Genomic DNA, 19271 nt, shown 5'->3' with positions numbered 1-19271 from the left:
TGTAACTTGAAGCCATTTGTTTGAGTCCTGCCCTCTGGAGCAGGAAAAAAACAAGCTTGTTCCCTCTTCCATGCGACAGCCCTTGATGTATTTGAAGATGTATCTCCTCTCAGTCTCCTCTTTTCCAGGTTAAACATACGCAGCTCCTTCAACTGTTCTGCATAAGGGCTTGGCTTCCAGACCCTTGGTCATCTTGGTCGCCCTCATCCACACACGATCTAGCTGGTCAACATCCTTCTTAAATTGTGGTGCCCAGAACTGAACACAGGACTCCAGGTGTGCTCTGACCAATTCAAAGAGGTTCCTACACACACTTCTTCCATCCCGGCAACCAAGAGGGATTATCACAATGCAAGGACACCCTGCAGCAAGGCGAAAGCATGTAAGGAGGGGGTGGGGCCAGAGCAGTGAGGGGTGGGGCCTGGAAGAGGAGGCGGGGCCTTGGAGAGGCATGACATGAGGAGACTGCTGAGGGCTAGGAACAGGTGAACCAACTGCTGAGATCCCCTACTCCTGGTCCAGAGAAAGCCAACAGAATATTAAAAGCACGATATGCAGTGGTACCTCTAGTTAGGAACTTAATTCATTCCGGAGGTCCATTCGTAACCTGAAACTGTTCTTAACTAGAGGCGTGCTTTCACTAATGGGGCCTCTTGCTGCTGCTGCGCAGCCAAGGAAAAAAAGTATCAAATACTCAGCTGTGACTAAATCCCTAAAACGAGGGACAGGTATAATAGTATAATAAAGAATAAACCAAACTTAACCGAACTGAAAACACAAGGTAACTCTTCCAGGTTAGTGGAGTTTGTCACGTGAAGCGTTTGTAACCTGAGGCGTTTGTAACTCGAGGTACAACTGTGTTTTGATATAACTAGCATCCTCTTAAACCTTTACTACTGAAGGTGAAGAAGATGATGTAAACAATCTCTGTACTTCACTCAGTCACAGTCATGGGTTTGTGTTTGTTTTCTTTTCTTTTCCCTTTGATTGGTTTGTACATCCTATTGTGTTTCTGAAGTTGCATTTTCAAAAAGAAAGGAACAAATATTTCAGAGCAAATAGACCCCCCCAACAAGAAAAGTTGCAACCTGCAAAAGCTTTGCAGCAAGAAAAGGGCGTGTGGATGCATGCAAAGGAAGTGGCGGTGGCACAGTGATGACGAGAGGAGGCTTTTGACAGTCAACAACAGTCGTTGCACAGAGGAAGCCGTGGAAGAAACCCCTGCGCTTGTTACAACATTTTACCTTAAGAAACAGAAGGGCGTTGGAGGAAGAGCATCTGCTGGGTCATAAGAACATAAGATGAGCAATCTGGATCAGGCCAAAAGGGGGCCCACCTAGTCCAGCATCCTGTTCTCGCAGCGGCCAACCAGATGCCCCAATAGGAAACACAAAGGCGGGTTTGGACGCGGCAGCCCTCTCCCCTCCTGTGATTTCCAGCAGCTGGAATTCAGAAGCATCTCTGCCTCTGACCTTGGAGGCAGAGCACAGCCATCCTGGCTAGTAGCCATCCATAGCCTTCTCCTCCTCCATGAATTTCTCTAATCCTCTTTTAAAGCTGTCTAGGTTGGGGGCCACCACTGCCTCCTGAGGGAGCAAGTTCCACCATTTAACTACACACTGTGTGAAGAAAGACTTTCTTTTATCTGTCCTAAATCTTCCAACATTCAGCTTCGTTGGAAATCCACAAGTTCTTGTGTTATGAGGGAGGGAGAAAAGCTTTTCTCTGTCCACATTCAGCATGCCATGCATAATTTTACAGACCTTTATCATGTCTCCTCTAATTCACTTTTTCTCTAAACTAAAAAATAAAATAAAATCCCAAGTGCTGCAACCTTTCATCCAAGGGAAGTCACTCCATGCCCTTGATCCTTTTGGTCATCCTTTTCTGAACTTTTTCCAAGTCCACAATCTCCATTTTGAGGTGAGACAGCCAGAACTGTACACAGGATCAGGCAGGCTCTGGTTCCACCTAGTCCAGCTGAGCTTGGCCAAAGCAGGGCACTCCGAACATTTGGTGGACTCAAGCTGCCATAGCTAGGGATGATGGGAGTTGTAGTCAACAACAGGGGAGCTGCACAGCACATTGGCTGTTCCTGACTTGCCACAAAGTGGCCCAGAAGTGGCCCACGAAGGTGGAAGCAGCCTGCTTCCCTAGTTAATTGTCCTCAGCATCAGGACCATTTAGGAACCTGCTTTGCACTGAGCTAGGCCATTGGTCCATTCTAGCTCAGTACTCTTGACACTGACAGGCAGCAGCTCTCCAGAGTTTCAGGCAGGGCACATTCCCAGCCCTACCTGAAGATGCCGGGGCTTGAACCTGAGGCCTTCTGCATGCAAAGCAGGTGTTCTGCCAATGAGCTATTTCCCTTCCCTGATGCAACAGCCCTCAGGAGAACATGGAGTTTCCTTCTGCCTCACCATCACAAGCAGGAGCCATCGCCAGGCTCGTCCACGCGGGTGCATGAGTTCCATCCCCTGTAAAATCAACCCCACATATGCCGGCAGCCATGATTATTCTTAGCATCATATACATTTTTATACCCCACCTTTTTCCCTGACAGGGACTCTAGGCAGCTTACAAATACAAATAAGAAGAGCTAAAAAATATTAGGGGGGGGGCAATTATTTTTTAAAAACCTAAACATTGATAAGAGTTAAAACTCTCTCTCTCTCTCTCTCTCTCTCTCTCTCTCTCTCTCTCTCTCTCCCCATTAAAATCACACAGATGATTACAATAAAAGCAACACAGCCAGGACCGCATTGTGTGTTTTTGAATTCTAAAGCTGATAAATAAATTCAGCAAGTCGTCATCACTTAGAGCATTTGATGCAAAGTCTTTTTGTAATGCTTACAACAACCCTCCAAGGGAGATCAGTACTAGGATTATTACCTACAAGTTCACCATACCCCATATGTACCCACTTGACCGCATTGGCGGAACTGGAACTGTTACATGTGCCACATAATACCTGCAAGAATTTGTTAGTGGCACAACCTGCACCTTGGGACTCCCTGCCTCTTGAAACCAGGCAGGAACCTTCGCTGTACCCTTTTCGGCACCTGCCGAAAAACACACTCTTGTTTCGTCAAGCCTGCCTGGGTGCTTAGAAAGTTGGTGTGTGTGTTTCATCTGGTTCAATCGATAAACTTTTCGAAAGTCTTAAATTATTGCCGTTCAGTTTTCCCCTATTGATTATTTTACTGTTTCACCTTTTTTTGTAAACCATTCTTTTTTAAAACAAATAAACAAACAAGCAATGTGTCAATTTAATGAAATGAATAAATGAATATTCCCATTTTGCAGACAGCTAGGGTAGATAACTGAGGCTGAATGAGAACCGAAGCCAGGCTTCCAGAATCAACATTCCCTCTACACAGTGTGGCATGATGGCAGAAAAAAAAAGATTCTGCAGTGGGGAAATAGGAAATGCCTTTCTTTGCCAGAACCAAGAGGAGACCTACCTGTGCTGTGATATTCAAGCCCCGTGGGCACTTCCTGGATGGCCGCTTCGTCCCAGAGTGGGTAGAACGCCCTCTGCTGGTAGCAGGTGGACTGGAACCCACAGGTTGCCCATGGGTCTTCGTAAGGGTTGACATCTCCCTGCCTCTGTGGGAAAGAGAAGCACACCTGGCTGAGCAAAGGTTTCCAGGGGAATGACACCAAAGTCAGTCACCACAAAGTGGGCAAGCTGGAAAGTGTGCAGAGGAGGATGACCACAATGATCAAGGGTCCAAGTTTTATGAGGACCAGTTGAGGGAGTTGGGGGTGCTTAGCCTGGAAAAGTGGAGTCCAAGAAGAGATAGCCATCTTTTCAAATATCTGAAGGGCTGCCATATGGAGCACGGAGCAAGCTTGTTTTCTGCTGCTCCAGAAGGCAGGATCTGAACCAAGGGACTCAAATTGCAAGAAGGGAGATCCCGAAAAGACATTAGGAAGAACTTTCTGGCAGTCAGGGTTGTTTGACAGTGGACCGGAGTCTCTCAAAAGGTGGTGGAGTCTCCTTCATTGGAGGATTTAAAGTAGAGGTTAGATGACCACCTATCAGGGATGTTTTAGTTGCGATTTCTGCATTGCAAGGGGTTGGATGAGATGACCATTGGAGTCCCTTCCAACTCTACCATTCTATGGTTCTTTGAGCCTGGATAGCTTTGTTTGTTAGAGGATTTCATTGAAAAAAATCTGGTAACTTTAATCAGGACTGTACAATGGGAAAACCCACTACTGAATGTGGCTTCCAGGAGGTTCCACACCAAGAAAGGACAACACACATACCCCTGCTCATTGCAGTGTTTGTGTGATGGTCACCCTCTTTCCCACACAAGTCAAGAGAGACAGGGCATGGGCTGAGCATGCTGCAAATCATCAGATTCTGAAAAGAAAACAGTTTCAACATAAATGTTGGTGATGCTGCCACAGGGCCTTTTCAGTGGTGGCTCCCTGTTTGCGGAATCACCTCCCCAGTGAGGTGCACCTGTCTCCATCCTTATTAACTTTCAGGGTGAATTTGAAAACGTCCCTATTTGCATTTGGCGGCTGAGGAAAGACCGTTCCCGGCAACCTTGAGATCACTGGATGGAAGAATATTTTTAATCAGAATTGCCTTTAGAACGTTTTTTAACTGAAACTGTATGTAGATAATTTTTAACAAAAAATTGTTTTTAGAATGCTTTCCCGTGCTTTTGTAGATAATTTTTAACAAAATTTTTAACAAAAATTATGTATGTAGATAATTTTTAACAAAAATTGTTTTTAGAATGCTTTCCCGTGCTTTTGTTTTGAAATTGTGCATGTGTTTGCCGTCCGGGGCTCCTTTGGAAGGAAGTGAGGAATGTAAATTCAATGAATAAAAACAGTCAAATGTTATTCTATGAGCAGATAAAAACATATACTCAGTAATAACAAGTTCAAGTCTCATGGGCCAGAGAACGCCTGGGCAAAAAGAGGTGTCTTTAGAAGACAATAGAAACATGCCCTGACTCCAGTGGTACGATTGGGGAAGGACTTTAGGGCAGATGTCCAGGGCCCCACTCAGCAGAATGAGCTGGAGGAACCCCCAAAATACAGTGGGGAGGGGTCTGGCTTCCTACAGGTTGAAGAAAGGGAAGTGATGCACATGGGGTTGTAGTCAATGTTAGTCCTACTCAGAATAAACCCTGCGAAATCAATGGACACAACTCCATTGTCACCATTGTCCTTCCTTGGAGGCTTTTAAGCAGAGATTGGATGCTTTGTCAGGGATGCTTTAGCTGAGATTGGACTAGCTGTCGCTTGTGGATCCCTTGCAATGCTATGATTCTATAAAGCAGGGATTGGGGGGGTCCTGCAGATGTCCAGATATTGCAGGACTCCCACTATAACCAATGGGTGGTGCAGTCCAACAACATCTGGAGTGCCACAGATTCCGCATACCTGACTTGAAAAGATGGGGTCATGTAAGAACTATTATAGCCTTATCGAACTATTGGTCCATCTAGCTCAGTACTGTCTACACTGACCGGCAGCATCTCTCCCGGATTTTCAGCAAGGGAGACATTACCAGGGATCGAACCTACACTCTTCTGCAGGCAAAGCTATGGACTTCCCCCTAAATCCAGCATCTGAAACTGCCCCATTGCCCGCATCTCCGTTTGGACATCTCTGCCTTCCAATACTCTGGAAGCAACCCAACGTTAACGCTCTGGCCCGACTCTCGCAGCCTGTTCCAAAACGGAGGGTGGCTTTCTTGCGGCCCTTGCCGCCCCACCCATATCCTTCCACCAGCACAGCGGCGGCACTGTCACACGTCCCTGTCCCCCAGGGAGCTGGGGGAGGCTCAGCAATAGGAAGCGACAGGAAGGCAGGAATAATTTTAGACAAACAACGCCAGGAACTCTGTTTCTTTTTTAAAGTAAAAGAAAAAAGAAAATGCACAAGAAAACTCCCTGGAAGTTGCTGCCACATAAGACGCAAGACCGCCCTTTGGAATAGATCTTAGGTCACAAAAAGAAGCTGCTTTTTTTGGGGGGGGGGTGGCTTAACTGATGAAGGAGCAACCTTTGAGCCTAGGCTTGGAATTGGCCATTTGCTGCATCTACCATGAGTAGGACTGTAGCTCAGTGGTGGAGAACTTGCCTTGCATGCATAAGGTTCCAGGTTCAATCCCCGGTGTCTCCAGGTAGGGCAGGCAGAGAAATTTGCTTGAAACCCTGTGTAAGGCAGTTTTTTATGTTCATATGAGTAAAAAAAATCACCTACAGGTAGCCAGTCACACCCTCACATCTGCCTACATCTACAGCCATAGATGTCTACAGGAGGGCCAGGGTGGTGTAGTGATTCAGACCCTCCAAGTGTCCCTATTTTCCAGAGGTGTCCCTGATTTAGAGAAGCTGTCCCGAGTTGATACCGGAATGTCCTGCTTTTCTTTAGGACGTCCCTATTTTCATTGGAGAAATGTTGGAGGGTATGGGGTTATCCAGTTTTTTTTTTCTTAAAAAATGTTTAGGGGTACTCTCATTTTCCTACTCATATTGAAATACTGCCCCTCAATGAGGCCAAACTTAGATTCACAAAATGTTTAGGGGTGTGGACATACTCCTGCGTACCCCCAGAAAAAAAGCACTGGAGTTATCCGATCCCTGAGCCGTCTGAAGGCAATCCTGTATAGGGAAGTGGGATTTTTTTTTAATGTTTAATGTTTTATTATGTTTTTATATATGTTGGAAGCTGCCTGGAGTGGCTGGGGCAACCCAATAACATGTGTGGGGTATAATTAGTAAAATTGTCTTTATGGAATTGGACGTCCCTATTTTTATCTGATAAATGTTGGAGGGTTTGGTGGTTAGGGTGTTGGACTAGGACCTGGGAGACAAGGGTTCAAAACCCCAGTCAGCCATGAAGCCAGCCAGTGTTTCTCAGCCTAGCCTACCTCATTGGGCTGTTGTGGGGAAGAAATGGAGAGAGGGCGAGTTCCTTGGAGGTTAGGTGGGATATAGATGCAATGATAAGCAAAATAAATGATCGGTGTGGTGGTCTGGCCTGCCAGGGTATTGAGATCTTGGTAGCTGCCCAAGGATGCTGTCATCTGCTGCCAAGTCATGCTCCTTCTCTGTCTTCTGACCTTAGGGCAGATCAGGCATAGGCAAACTCCGGCCCTCCATATGTTTGGGACTACAATTCCCATCATCCCTGCCTCTTCTTCTTCTTTGGTGCTCAGTCGTAGCAGAGTAAGATTGTCTTCCATAAACACATTTTTAACAATGAGTCCGTAAGTGACCGTGGAGGCCAATTCTGGATCCACGCGTCCTTCCACAGTGGGGACATTGGTTTCCAGGTGGGAGTTGATCACAGTGTGGATTTGCCAAGCGTGCCTTCATCTTAGCACGTTTCTCCCTTGCGTCCTGAGTTCGAGTGACTTCAAAGCCCATGACACCTTTGGTAAAGGCTGTTCTCCAACTGGAGCACTCGCACACCAGTGTTTCCCAGTTGTCAGTGTTTATCCCTGACTACTGGTCCTGTTAGCTAGGGATGATGGGAAATGTAGTCCCAAACATCTGGAGGGCCAGAGTTTGCCTATGCCTGGGGTAGATCTTAGGTCAAGTGCGGGGGGCAGCCAGTGCTATGACAGAGACGCCGGGGTCCAATCCTACCATCACACTCCTCCACTGCCATGCATTGATTTCCCACATTTGTAGTGCTCCAAAATCTTCTGATATTTCTTTGGCTCCATATGTATATTCATGGCTATACGTTTCAGGAAAGAGTACATGCAAGCCATGTCTCTGAGTGCTTTATGGGCCCGGAATGCCAAGCAGGATTAATCCAGAAACTGACTAATGCTTCAGGAGAGGATTCCCACGCAGGCTCAGCTTCCACCGATATCAGAAGCTATTAGGATCAAGCCCTGCAAGTGCGACATGCGAAATTCTGGCTCCGTCAGAGCAACCACAACATTCCCCAGGCGGGGAAATAATGCTGACTGTCTACAGCTCATCACGGAGTCAGAATCCTCAAGCAACAAAACTGCCAACGCTGGCCTTAGAAGAATTCCACCATGGAGCACGGCTACCAGTAACTGGGTGTCATCACAAACGTCAAGAAGATCCAAGAGGATCAGCGCAAGCAAACCGGGAAGATTGACAGACATGTGCATCGTTGGGAACCCTTCGGCCAAGTTGACCTTGGTAGCCCCAAGTGCACGAGAGGCAACTTTGAGACACTCAGAGGAGGGAGATGGGCACTGCAGGGTTGCCTCCAGCACTCGTCCTACTCAGAGTAGAATCATAGACATGTAGGGATAGAAGGGACCCTGAGGATCATCTAGTAGTCCAACCCCCTGCAATGCAGGAACGTACAGCTGCCCCATATGGGGACCGAACCTGCAACCTTGGCATTTTCAGCCCTAACCAACTGAGCTATATGGTGCTGTATGAGCTGCAATGCTTCCCCCCCCGTAGAAGTTGTTGCAGTAAGTGCCACATTTTTAAACAACAAAAAGAGGTGCCAGTACTGCGTACCCTTGAGCACCCCCTCAAAAAAGCATTGGCTATATGAGGCATCATTTAGCCCAACACCCTCGTAATGCAGGTATCGCTGCTTAAGAATCCCTGACATGGGATGGGAGGTGATTATTGTTTTCTGTTTGTTACTACAGTACGTGTTTCTATATTTTTATATTGTAAACTGACCTGTGATCCTCGGTTGAAGGATCACAGGTCAGTTTACAATATAAAAATATACACATTTAATTAATTAATAAGGTAGTGGGCGTGCCTAACTTAGGTCCATTTATTTCAATTGGTCTACTCTAAGTAGAACTTAATTGGATGGATACCAGCCCATGGGTCTACTCCCATGTTGCAGAAGGTTTGTTCTTGTTCTGGGCACCACAGTTCAAGAAGGATACTGACAAGCTGGAACGTGTCCAGAGGAAGGCAACCAAAATGGTCAAAGGCCTGGAAACGATGCCTTATGAGAAACGGCTTAGGGAGCTGGGTATGTTTAGCCTGGAGAAGAGAAGGTTAAGGGGTGATATGATAGCCATGTTCAAATATATAAAAGGATGTCATATAGAGGAGGGTGAAAGGTTGTTTTCTGCTGCTCCAGAGAAGCGGACACGGGGCAATGGATTCAAACTACAAGAAAGAAGATTCCACCTAAACATTAGGAAGAACTTCCTGACAGTGAGAGCTGTTCGGCAGTGGAATTTGCTATCAAGGAGTGTGGTGGAGTCTCCTTCTTTGGAGGTCTTTAAGCGGAGGCTTGACAGCCATCTGTCAGGAATGCTTTGATGGTGTTTCCTGCTTGGCAGGGGGTTGGACTGGATGGCCCTTGTGGTCTCTTCCAACTCTATGATTCTTGTTGTTTTGCACCCGCTGCCTGGCTACAGAAATGCAATGCATAATTCAGAGAAGTGCAAATCTCAAAGGAGGGCTGGGTTTCGATGCGTGGATTGTGTCAGAAAACGAGAATGAGGCAACCCTATGGAAAAACCATCAACCACAGCCCTTAAAAAAACTCCGCAATGCGCCCCCCCCCCCCCGCTGCTAACCCCAAAAGCAAGCAGGACAATGGCACCACTGGCCACCAAGATCCGGCTTAAACAAGCAGGTCTTTCAGAAATAATATGACACACATGGGTGTAGCCGGGGGGGGGGGGGCAGGGGGCGGCAGCTGCCTCCCTAAATCAATAAAATTAAATAGAGATACGTAGCAAACTGAGGTTATTCCCCCTCCAACAAAAGGCCTGCAAACCCCCCCCCCCCCCAACAAAAATCCTGGCTACAACTCCTGTTTGCCATCTATGGAAAGAAAAGGTGTAACAAGGAAACAGCTTGTGGGGGGTGATAATGGGGGAGGCCAGAGTACCACAGTTGCCTAGATGGGGCCAGAGCTTGGGACAGCTGAGTTCAGGGGAAGGAAACTCTCTTTCCTGTTATCCCAAAATAATAGCAGGCTCAGCAGACCTTCTGCCAATGACTCTCCTGGCTTCTGATCCTCTTCTGCCTCCCATGAGAAACACCTCAATACAACCAGGACCTTATTTTCTTTGAATGTCATCCCACAGTGAGACCACAGCTCTAGGCTCTGCAAAGTCGTTCCCCCCCCCCCCCCAGGGCATTCAGGAATCTACCAGGTTCCAACTAGTTAACCAGGACCCTTCTTTCGAAGTGTGTATTTAGACTCAGGGCTGTATCTAGTGTTCTCCGTCCACCAACTCAGGGGCTGTCGAGCCAGCAGGCAAGGGAGGTTGAAAAACATCACGCAACTTAGAAATCCGTTGTGACCATTGCGCTAGCGTGAAATTGTGCTACAGATTGTGCAATCTATCGTGCGACGGGGTTCTCAGCAAACTGCTTGTCCATACTCTTGCACAACTGGTGCGAAACACTTCACCGGCAGAAGGAGGATCCCACTAAGAGCCTTTAACCCTGGGTGCAACCTCATATAAATTGGCAGAGGCAACATTTGTACAAATTTGTCTCCTCTCCTGCACTCTTTGTTTCATGACCCATTTCCTCTTCCTTGGCAATGGCCACTCGATTGCTAACTCTTGAAACTACAAAGGTGGGGTTTGTGGAAATAGCCGACGCCAGGTTTGGGGGCACATCGATGGGTGGATCAGGGTACATGACTGGGGGCAGATTAGGAGCGAAGCCCAACGTTGTTGCACATGTCTGGGGACAGACCCCAGCACAAAAGCACTCTATATATTGAAGACATCCTTTTCTGAGAGGAGGAGAAAGGCCTTTCCTCTACTGGCAGCAGGCCCCAAAGCAAAGGAATCAGAAAACCACCCCCACTCTGGTTGGGTTGACTGGCAGCTCCCAGTGTGAGGGTCACACCCTGCAGAGATCTCTTGCTCCTCAGAATCGCTCCTTGAAGGAGGCTGCTCACATCTTCAGTCGTGAGTCACTGGTCTGAGCGGGCTTTGCTCGCAGTGGAAGGCAGCAGGGAATGTGAAACTCATAGCACCCCCTGCCTTTCACATGGATCAAGAAAGACACCCAGAGATCCTTCTTGCATGAGCACCAATAAAAAGGGGGGGGGGTTACCCTGAACGCCTATCCCCACACCAAGGCATGTGTGAAGTGGACTATCAGGTGCTGAGATATCAAGGGGTGAAATGAACGCATGAACCAAGCCCGACCTCCAAGTCCATTTCTTTAAGTTCACGTAGAAAACCAGGAAGTGTGACTTTCGAAGGATGCTTTGTGTTTCCCCTTGCATCTTGTTTCATAGAATTGTAGGGTTGAAAGGGATCCAAAGGGTCAACCAGTTGCAACGCAGATTCAGAAAGTACAGATTATGTAGGTTTGCCGTCAAATACACACTGAATCAAATTTCTTCCCCATCTCCAGCCTGTAGGGAAGTCTGCTTACTCTGAAGTCTGAGTGAGTTCAGTGGAACTTATTCATAGAATCACAGAATTGCAGGGTTGGGTGGGACCTTGAGGATCATCTAGTCCAACCCCCCGCAATGCAGGAATACACAGCTGTCCTATGCAGGGATTGAACCTGCAACCTTGGCATTATCATATCAGCGCCATGCTCTAACCACCCAAGCAAGCGCTCACAGAATTGAATCCTCTGTTTATTCTGAATGTTTAAACTCAGTTGATTTGAACCCTGGCTGAGTTTGGTTCATTCCCTGCCTTGTGTTGCCCCCCCACCCAAATACTGTGCCCAGCAGAGCCTTCCTTACCATCACAGCAGGGCGGGCCAGAGGATAGGGGGCTGGGCTTCCAATAGTCGTATCCATATAGTAACTCATCATCTTTGAGGAACCTGCAGAAATGGGAAAGGACCTGTTAAACGAATTCCCAAGAGATGGACATGATGCAGAAGGTGGATTCTCTTGTCTGTGTTGCATTTAGGCTGTACCCAATGTTCTCTGTCTGCTGATCCAAAGACCCTTATGTAGAGTGGGTGGTTGGGTTGTAATGTTGTGCAACAGAGGGAATGAGCACAACCATCTGTTGTGCAACAAAATTACCAGCAACCTGCTTCTCTTGTGCAACAACATCCCACTAGTGCAAAACCTTTCACCAGCAGAACAAGGATCCCGCTATATGACTTTACCTTAGCACTAAATTAGAGACAACCCTCTGTTCATTGGACTCAGGCTTCTGAAAAGATGAGGTTGCTGGTACCATTATTATTTAATTGCTTTTTACAGACTGCCTCAAATCAACTTACAAAATATTAAAATGCACAGCAACTGAAGCATTTAAAATTCATAACATAGAATAAAATATAAAAACAATAAAAGTGTACATCAACAATAATAAAATGAATCTGACTCTACCAAGAACTGAACTCCAAAACAGGCCAGGATCATACTACATTATGATTAAATGAATATCCAAACACCTGAATGTTTTGGCCTGGGAGATAATGTTGGTGATGCTGAGCCCAGTTGAGTTTCCCTGGAAAGAGTGTTCTGTAATTGGGGTGCTACCACTGAAAAGGCCCTTTCTTTCATTGCTGCCCTTCATAGCTCCCTCACTGGAGACACACAGACAATGGCTTCTGGTGACACATGTAGGGTTCAGGTAAGTTCGTAAGGAAAGAGGTTTGGGGGGCCCCAAGCTGCAGAATCACGATGGCAGACTGAACCTTAAAAAACTTTCCTGGTTTCTTAGAATACTAAACAATGCAGGGAATGAATCTGCTAGTATATTCCCCTCCTTCTCTCAATGGCAGAAGTTTGAGTGCAGTGTCAACTTGATATTTTTGTGAACATACAAAACACGGTCATTTTTCATCATTTCAAAACCCCATCCCCAGCAATATTTGAGACTCTCAGCTCTGAAGGAAACTGTGGAGTTCTCTAAAGCTCAAAGGGAAAGCAGATTTCAATTTATTAGGATGATAGGGGCAGTTCAAACAAGAAAACAAATCCTTATGGTTGATTGTGACATGAAACAGCTGGCAAGAAAGGCAGAAACTGGTAGTTTCATTTCTTTCTCTGAAGGGCTAGAAATATCTCAATTTAAGCATCTTGGACTTCTCTCACTGATGGATGAATGGATGGATATTCCTGAGATTATACAAGCGATAAAGAAAGCAGTGAGGCATGCAATAGTATAGAACCAACACATATGAAAGTATGCAGAGCTCTGGCAAAATGTGCACCATCTATGTAAGTAACAAATATTTCAATTACAGAAGAAGAACACACAAACAAAATATCCCAGTGCTAAGCCATGGTCATTGAAAGCCACTTTAACTAGTTCCTCATTTATAGAGAAGGCCGAAGTTGGCTGCTTGGTTGAACCAGCAGGAGGAAGATCCAGCGCTGAGGTCAATCCAACCACCAGGGAAGGTCTCTCTCTCTCTCTGGTCCTCACTGTTCTTTGATGGTTTGGGGTGAATTCCAAGCTATGATAGTCTGACAGCGAGAGTGGTGATGTGTCTGGACTACAACTCCCATGATCCTTGACCAGTGGCCGCATAGGCTAGGGCTGATGGGAGTTGAAGTCCAACACCATCTGGAAGGCTACATGTTCTCCATCCCGGATTTAACATCTTTGCCCTCCCCTGAAACACAGGGAACAGTTGAGTTCAATGAGACTGCAGCCCAGATAGGTTTTTGGAATTACATCTGAACCAACATGCCCAGGATTGTATTCAACTAACTTTTATTCAGGGTAGACCCACCGAAATTAATGGTCATGACTAACTCCAGTCTATTAATTTAAATAGGTCTACTCTGAGTAAGTTTGTTGAGTATGATTCTTAACTACTTGGAGCTTTATAGAAAACATTTGGATTGTCTGAAGCTTTAATATTGAATCCTGTATACCAGTAGAGCTCTCATATTTGCATGGTGGGCTGAATGTGGGCAACTCCACCAAGACCTTCTTGGTCTCTAAACCTTTTGCTGACACTGACCATAACTAGTAGGCTTTCTACCATTCTATGATTCGAACTACTAGAACAACAAGCCAGCTGCTTTAGCAAAGAATGAGGATTGCTCTGCAGCCGACCTTTGTCAAAACCTTTTGGTGTCTTGGTGCAAGTAAACAAATACTGTACACAGTTACAAACAGATAGCCTAGCTGGCGACTGTGCAAAAAGTGAAGTGGAGCAAGTGAAGCAAAATCTTTATAAATGAGCTAACACAATCACCCACATCCCTTAGACAAGCTAATAAAATATGGTGGTAGTAATAATCCTAATAACAACAGGTAGTATAGAACGAAGTTCTACTCAAAACTAATGAACTTAAGTTAGTCGGATCCATTAACTTCAATGGACTTTCTCTGAGCAGGACTAGCGTTGGCTGTTATTCTTACTACAGCATTTCGGTGTTCAAAGCTCATTACCTTTTAAACCTCCAAGTAAGGTAGATCAATATTATTATCCCCACATATTATCTCTGTGTTGCAGGTGGGAACATGGCTTGTCATGAGCTCATGGGGTGGCCTTAAATGAGCCCGTAGAAGTGGCAATATTTGAATCTGGGACTTCCCAATTATCACATCAGACTCACAGCCACCAGACAACACGGGCTCCTGCCCTTTGGAATAAAGGTAAAGGTAAAGGGACCCCTGACCATCAGGTCCAGTCGTGTCCGACTCTGGGGTTGCGGCGCTCATCTTGCTCTATAGGCCGAGGGAGCCAGTGTTTGTCCGCAGACCGCTTCCGGGTCATGTGGCCAGCATGACAAAGCCACTTCTGGCGAACCAGAGCAGCGCACGGAAACGCCGTTTACCTTCCCGCTGGAGCGGTTCCTATTTATCTACTTGCACTATGACGTGCTTTCGAACTGCTAGGTGGGCAGGAGCTGGGACCGAGCAATGGGAGCTCACCCTGTCGCAGGGATTCGAACCGCCGACCTTAACCCCAAATTGACATCATTCCATAAGCCCACAGTGGCCAGTTTCCACTCTGCATCTCCAACAAGCAAGCCACCTATCCTGGCCAATGAATTTGAGGAGCTACTACAGGTACATACTCCAGTCGAGCTATACACACGCTAACGAGTTCTGGCTTTCTTCAATTTGGTCCAGGCCTGGGAAGGGGGGCTTCTTCTGCTTATAAAATCCCATATCCTGCCTTCCTCTGCTCACCATTAGCCTCTGAGAACATGAGAGGCAGGGGCTATGAAGGCGTAATTAGTTTTGGCGAACATCACAATCAACAGCAAGGAAGAGGCGGTTGGTAAAACTGACAAGGCAGGAGGTCAGTGCAAGGGCACTTGCGAGGAACCCAACAGATTGCAGGTTGTGGGTGACCATTAAAGCCACAAAGGACTGCTCCACTTTGGGTCTCAGTCCCAGAGTGCAGGAGCCAGTTGATAATTAAAGGAAGATGTGGATGGCTGAAAAGGTGCAATGGATAGCAGGGCTCTCAAGCAATTTAACCTTCTTGGCTGTTTGTTCGTTTACTGCTTGCCATTTAACCGACTAATTAACTCAGTTTAAATGAATCACAGAATTGTAGAGTTGGAGGGAAATCCAGCATCATCTAGTCCAACCCCCTACAATGCAGGAATCATGAATGCATATCACTCAGATAGGTGCCTTTTTTTAAAGACACTTAACATATGGTCTAAAACCCCACCTCTCATTGTTAGGCAAAGGAAGTCCAACTTTAAGATTTTATTTTCCACACCTTCTTACAGTAACATACCAGAACCAAAGACAGACTCACAGAATTAGACAAGTGCACACCTCGAACCCTCGGCAATTAACTGATTAAAGGTTCAGCTGATGATTCTACCAATTAATTGGAGTGGGAAGGGGGAGACCTGTTAGGCTACAGGCAGAAATAAATGGGATGCTAAGGAAGGAGAGCCAGCTTCCCAAAGGGCAACCCCAGCTCAAGCTCTCCAGTTTGCCATGGAAGCACATCCCATGATGTTGTCCTCCTGGTGCCCTTCCCTTCCCCAACTCCACACAGCTGGCTGCCATGAGGAAGGAAACACCCCCAGTGATTACATCATTTACTACGCAGTTGTATAACATGACTGGGGAGAGAAAAGAGAAGAGCTTTTGTGGGGTGGGGTGCTGCAGTTGGTGTGCTGGACATAACTCAGATTCGCATTGTTGCTCCTGGGCTGACTTTCAGCCAGTCACCATCTTTCTGCCTAACCTACCTTGCAGGGTTGTTCTGAGGATAAATTGGAAAGCGGGGGGGGGGGGGAGATCCCTGTAGGAAAGGCAGCATTTTTTTAAAAAGTGACTTGCTGTTTTCAATGACAGCCCCTGTGACCAGCATGATATCTGCTTCCAGTCTTCGCCTTTGGTGAATATATATATATATATATAATTAAATTTTAGATTAAAATTTTCAAATGTTTCCAACAATAACCATCCAATCAAACACATTGTTTCCTACGTTGCCTTCCCACCCTCACCTCAACAGTGTTTTTACTCAGACCTTTTCTCCTACATTCATCTGTTACAAAAAAGTTTCTCTATTACAATTATTTTATCATTTTTCTTCCTCTGCTTTTATCTCAAATCCTGCCTGCAATTTGACTGTAATATTTATTTATTTTTAAAGTCCACAAAAGGCCTCCATTCTTTTTGCCTTTGGTATTCATTTCTTAACTTCTTGAATTGAAAATAATTGTGGTCTATACAACATCATTTGCAGACCAGGGGCAATGCATATCATCAGTCAGGTCAAAGGGGCCAGCCAGGCCCAGAGTCGATGGAGAGGTTAGACCCAGTTATGGCTATGATCCTCATCAGTTTCCTACCTTTAATTAACCACACAAGTCATCTGTCTGCAGACACCTATAAGATGAAAGTGGCAGGCCTTCAGAGGCAATGCTCCTTAAGAGCCATTAAGCAAGGGGAGAGGGATTCCTGCAATTCCTGCCTCCAAGGAATTGCAGCCTTTGACAGTATTGCCCAATGCTTTTAAAAGCATGGTAGAATCGCACATTATGTCTCAATCAGCAACTTGTGGTGGGAAAGGTAAGAACTATTTGCCTGGGCAGAATTTTTTTCCTCTCTCTTTTTGGACGAATCACATTATCTCATGCTTCCATGTTGTAGGACGAAGCTGTTCTTGTTATTAACTCTCCAGTGGGTAGTTTAAAAACAAAGGACAGCTCGGTTCTCAGGTTAGCCCACCCCACAGGGTTGTTGGGAAGGTAAAATGGGGAGGGGGGAGAACCACACGCACTACAGGAGCTCATTGGAGGAAAGGCAAACTATAAATGCAATAAATACATAAGTAAATTGGGAATTTAGCCTCGAAGAGTTTGGGGACTAGTTGCGCACAATGCACCAGGTTAGAAAACAAAATGGAAAACATAAGCTGGAGCTAAAAATTCCCATAATGCTTCCCAGAAATACTGGTCATGCTGGGAGACTGTTCTTCGTAATGCACTATTTTCTTCCTGCAGAAATGATGTACTGGTCCATTTCTGACACAGGCAACCGAGACCGACAGCTTTGCCTCTTCTTCATTCAAGTTCCATTTTCCTGCTACTATTCTTGTCAATTGGAAGAGAAGAAGAGGAAATGGGAAGTAGGGGGGGGCGTGGAGAGAATGAGGATGCTTCAAAACAGACACCAAATATATCTGCATAAGAATCCTAAAGCATGCCATCCAATGCTGATGATTGATAAGATTAATGCTAATATTGTATAATGCAGCAATTAAGGATAAGAATAAAAACATCAGGGCTGGAAGGACAGGAAGTCAAAAAGAAAAATATAAGTGAATGATATATTGCATGTGAAGTAAACTTGTTAAAAAACCTTTGAAAGATCTAATAAAAACTAATGTTAAAAAGGTAATATTTTTATTATCACTACTACTAATAAATAGGGTTGTATCGAAAGTTCTTCCCTGGGGAGACTCGTTGAAACTAATTCATCATATCCATTAACTTCAACGGGTCTACTCTGAGTAGGGGTAACACTGGACACAAACCATAGCAACTAAGCACACCCCCCCAACTCTGGACACCCTGCGGCATATCCACCTACCGAGCAATGACAAAGCTTGAAAATTTAGATCCGGCCACTGAGCCCAGAAACAAGCTTCTTCCCTCCCTGCTTTATCTGTCACCTGTACAAAGCACCTCTCCACTGCGGGAGTTGGAATGGGTGACTGACTCCGGATTGCAACGTTCCCTCCCTTCTCTGCAACCCCTTCCCCACGGAGTGCTGGAAGAAAAAGCGAGTCATAGGTCATAAAGCATCGTGGGTTATCAGTGCACCCAAACTCCAAGGGGTGGGGGGTGGGGAGAGCAAGAAATAGGAAGAAATTACCAAGAAGTAAAAGTTTTATACTGGCTTCCTTTGCAACTTGCCTGGGCAGAGAGGAGAGAAAAATGCTGCGCGCGGCTGGAGGAGGTTTTCTTGCTTTCCACGCCTGGCTCAGGACTCTGATCCAACTAACTACCTGGCAGAGTCCTCTTGGCTGGGACTAAAGAGGATGGAGCTACCACAATGCTCCTAGCAGAGGCGCCTCTCCAAATGGAGAGAGGGGTGTGGCCAGGGCCGCAGCAGGCAAGGGGCAGCTGGATAAAGCCATCTTTCTCTCCCCCGCCCTCGTCCGCGCACCGCCAGCAGCAGCGCAGCTAGGGAAACCTGGCGCGGTGCCACCGACAAATGCAATTATGCAAGCCAGGAGCCCATCCAAATGAAACTGTCTTTCCGATAGAAGCCATATTGGGCGGCGGGGTGGGGTGGGGTGGGGTGGGGGGCAGAACAAAATAGCTCATTCGCCTGCCCCTTTCCCCTTGCCCAGGTGGACAGAGTCGTGGGAACACAGAATTGTCGAGTTGGAAAGGATCCCAGGGGTCATCTAGTCCAACCCCCCTGCAATGCAGGGTCCCGCCTCCATTCTGAGCTATGGTGGCTCTATTGGCCCTTAGCTGCTTTGCTGAACGGATTTTGGGGTGGTTTTTTTTTTTTAAAAGGGCTTCTGTGTCTCCAACTCTCAAGTCCCAAAGGTGTTATTTACAGAGATCTGTCATTTCCCAGTCACAGTGGATTTGGATATGGTTTGGTCCAGCCGGCCAGGGTAGATTGGGTCTGATCTATACTGTATTTATAAACTGAAGCCACAAATTGGCTTGGGGGGGGGGTGGACCATGCACAGACATCTTGAGCGGTTTGGTATCATTCATAATCCTGGCTACCTCAGGAAACACCCTGACTCAAGATTATTTGGGAATAAAGGGAGACCTCCCTGCTGCTCACTTCCGTTCATTGTGAGAACCGTTCATTCATGACCCCTGCCTTCAGCTTCCTGTTCCTTAACTGGTTACCCATCTATAAAATGACTTGTCCTTTTGCCGCCTGCTCCCACTACTAA

General features: G+C 46.3%; 1 protein-coding gene across 2 annotated transcripts in view; it reads right to left on the bottom strand.

Annotated features, from left to right (window-relative positions):
• Positions 1-18384, bottom strand: part of ETS1 (ETS proto-oncogene 1, transcription factor) — a 102207-nt gene extending 83823 nt beyond the window's left edge. The window contains exons 1-3 of one of the 2 annotated variants that reach the window (XM_033171642.1): positions 18262-18384; positions 11683-11765; positions 3465-3609 (exon numbers count right to left, since the gene is read on the bottom strand). In XM_033171642.1, the coding sequence (XP_033027533.1) occupies positions 3465-3609; positions 11683-11754 (217 nt within the window). In that variant the 5' untranslated portion in view covers positions 11755-11765; positions 18262-18384. Of the gene's footprint in view, positions 1-3464; positions 3610-11682; positions 11766-18261 lie in introns of those variants that run through there. The other variant, XM_033171643.1, reaches the window with a different exon arrangement.
• Between the last annotated feature and the right edge of the window lie 887 nt (positions 18385-19271).

The sequence above is a fragment of the Lacerta agilis genome, chromosome 15 (genome assembly GCF_009819535.1).
Source record: "Lacerta agilis isolate rLacAgi1 chromosome 15, rLacAgi1.pri, whole genome shotgun sequence".
NCBI lineage: Eukaryota > Metazoa > Chordata > Lepidosauria > Squamata > Lacertidae > Lacerta > Lacerta agilis.
Note: the sequence above shows the minus strand (reverse complement) of the source record. Positions and strands in the feature narration are given on the sequence as shown.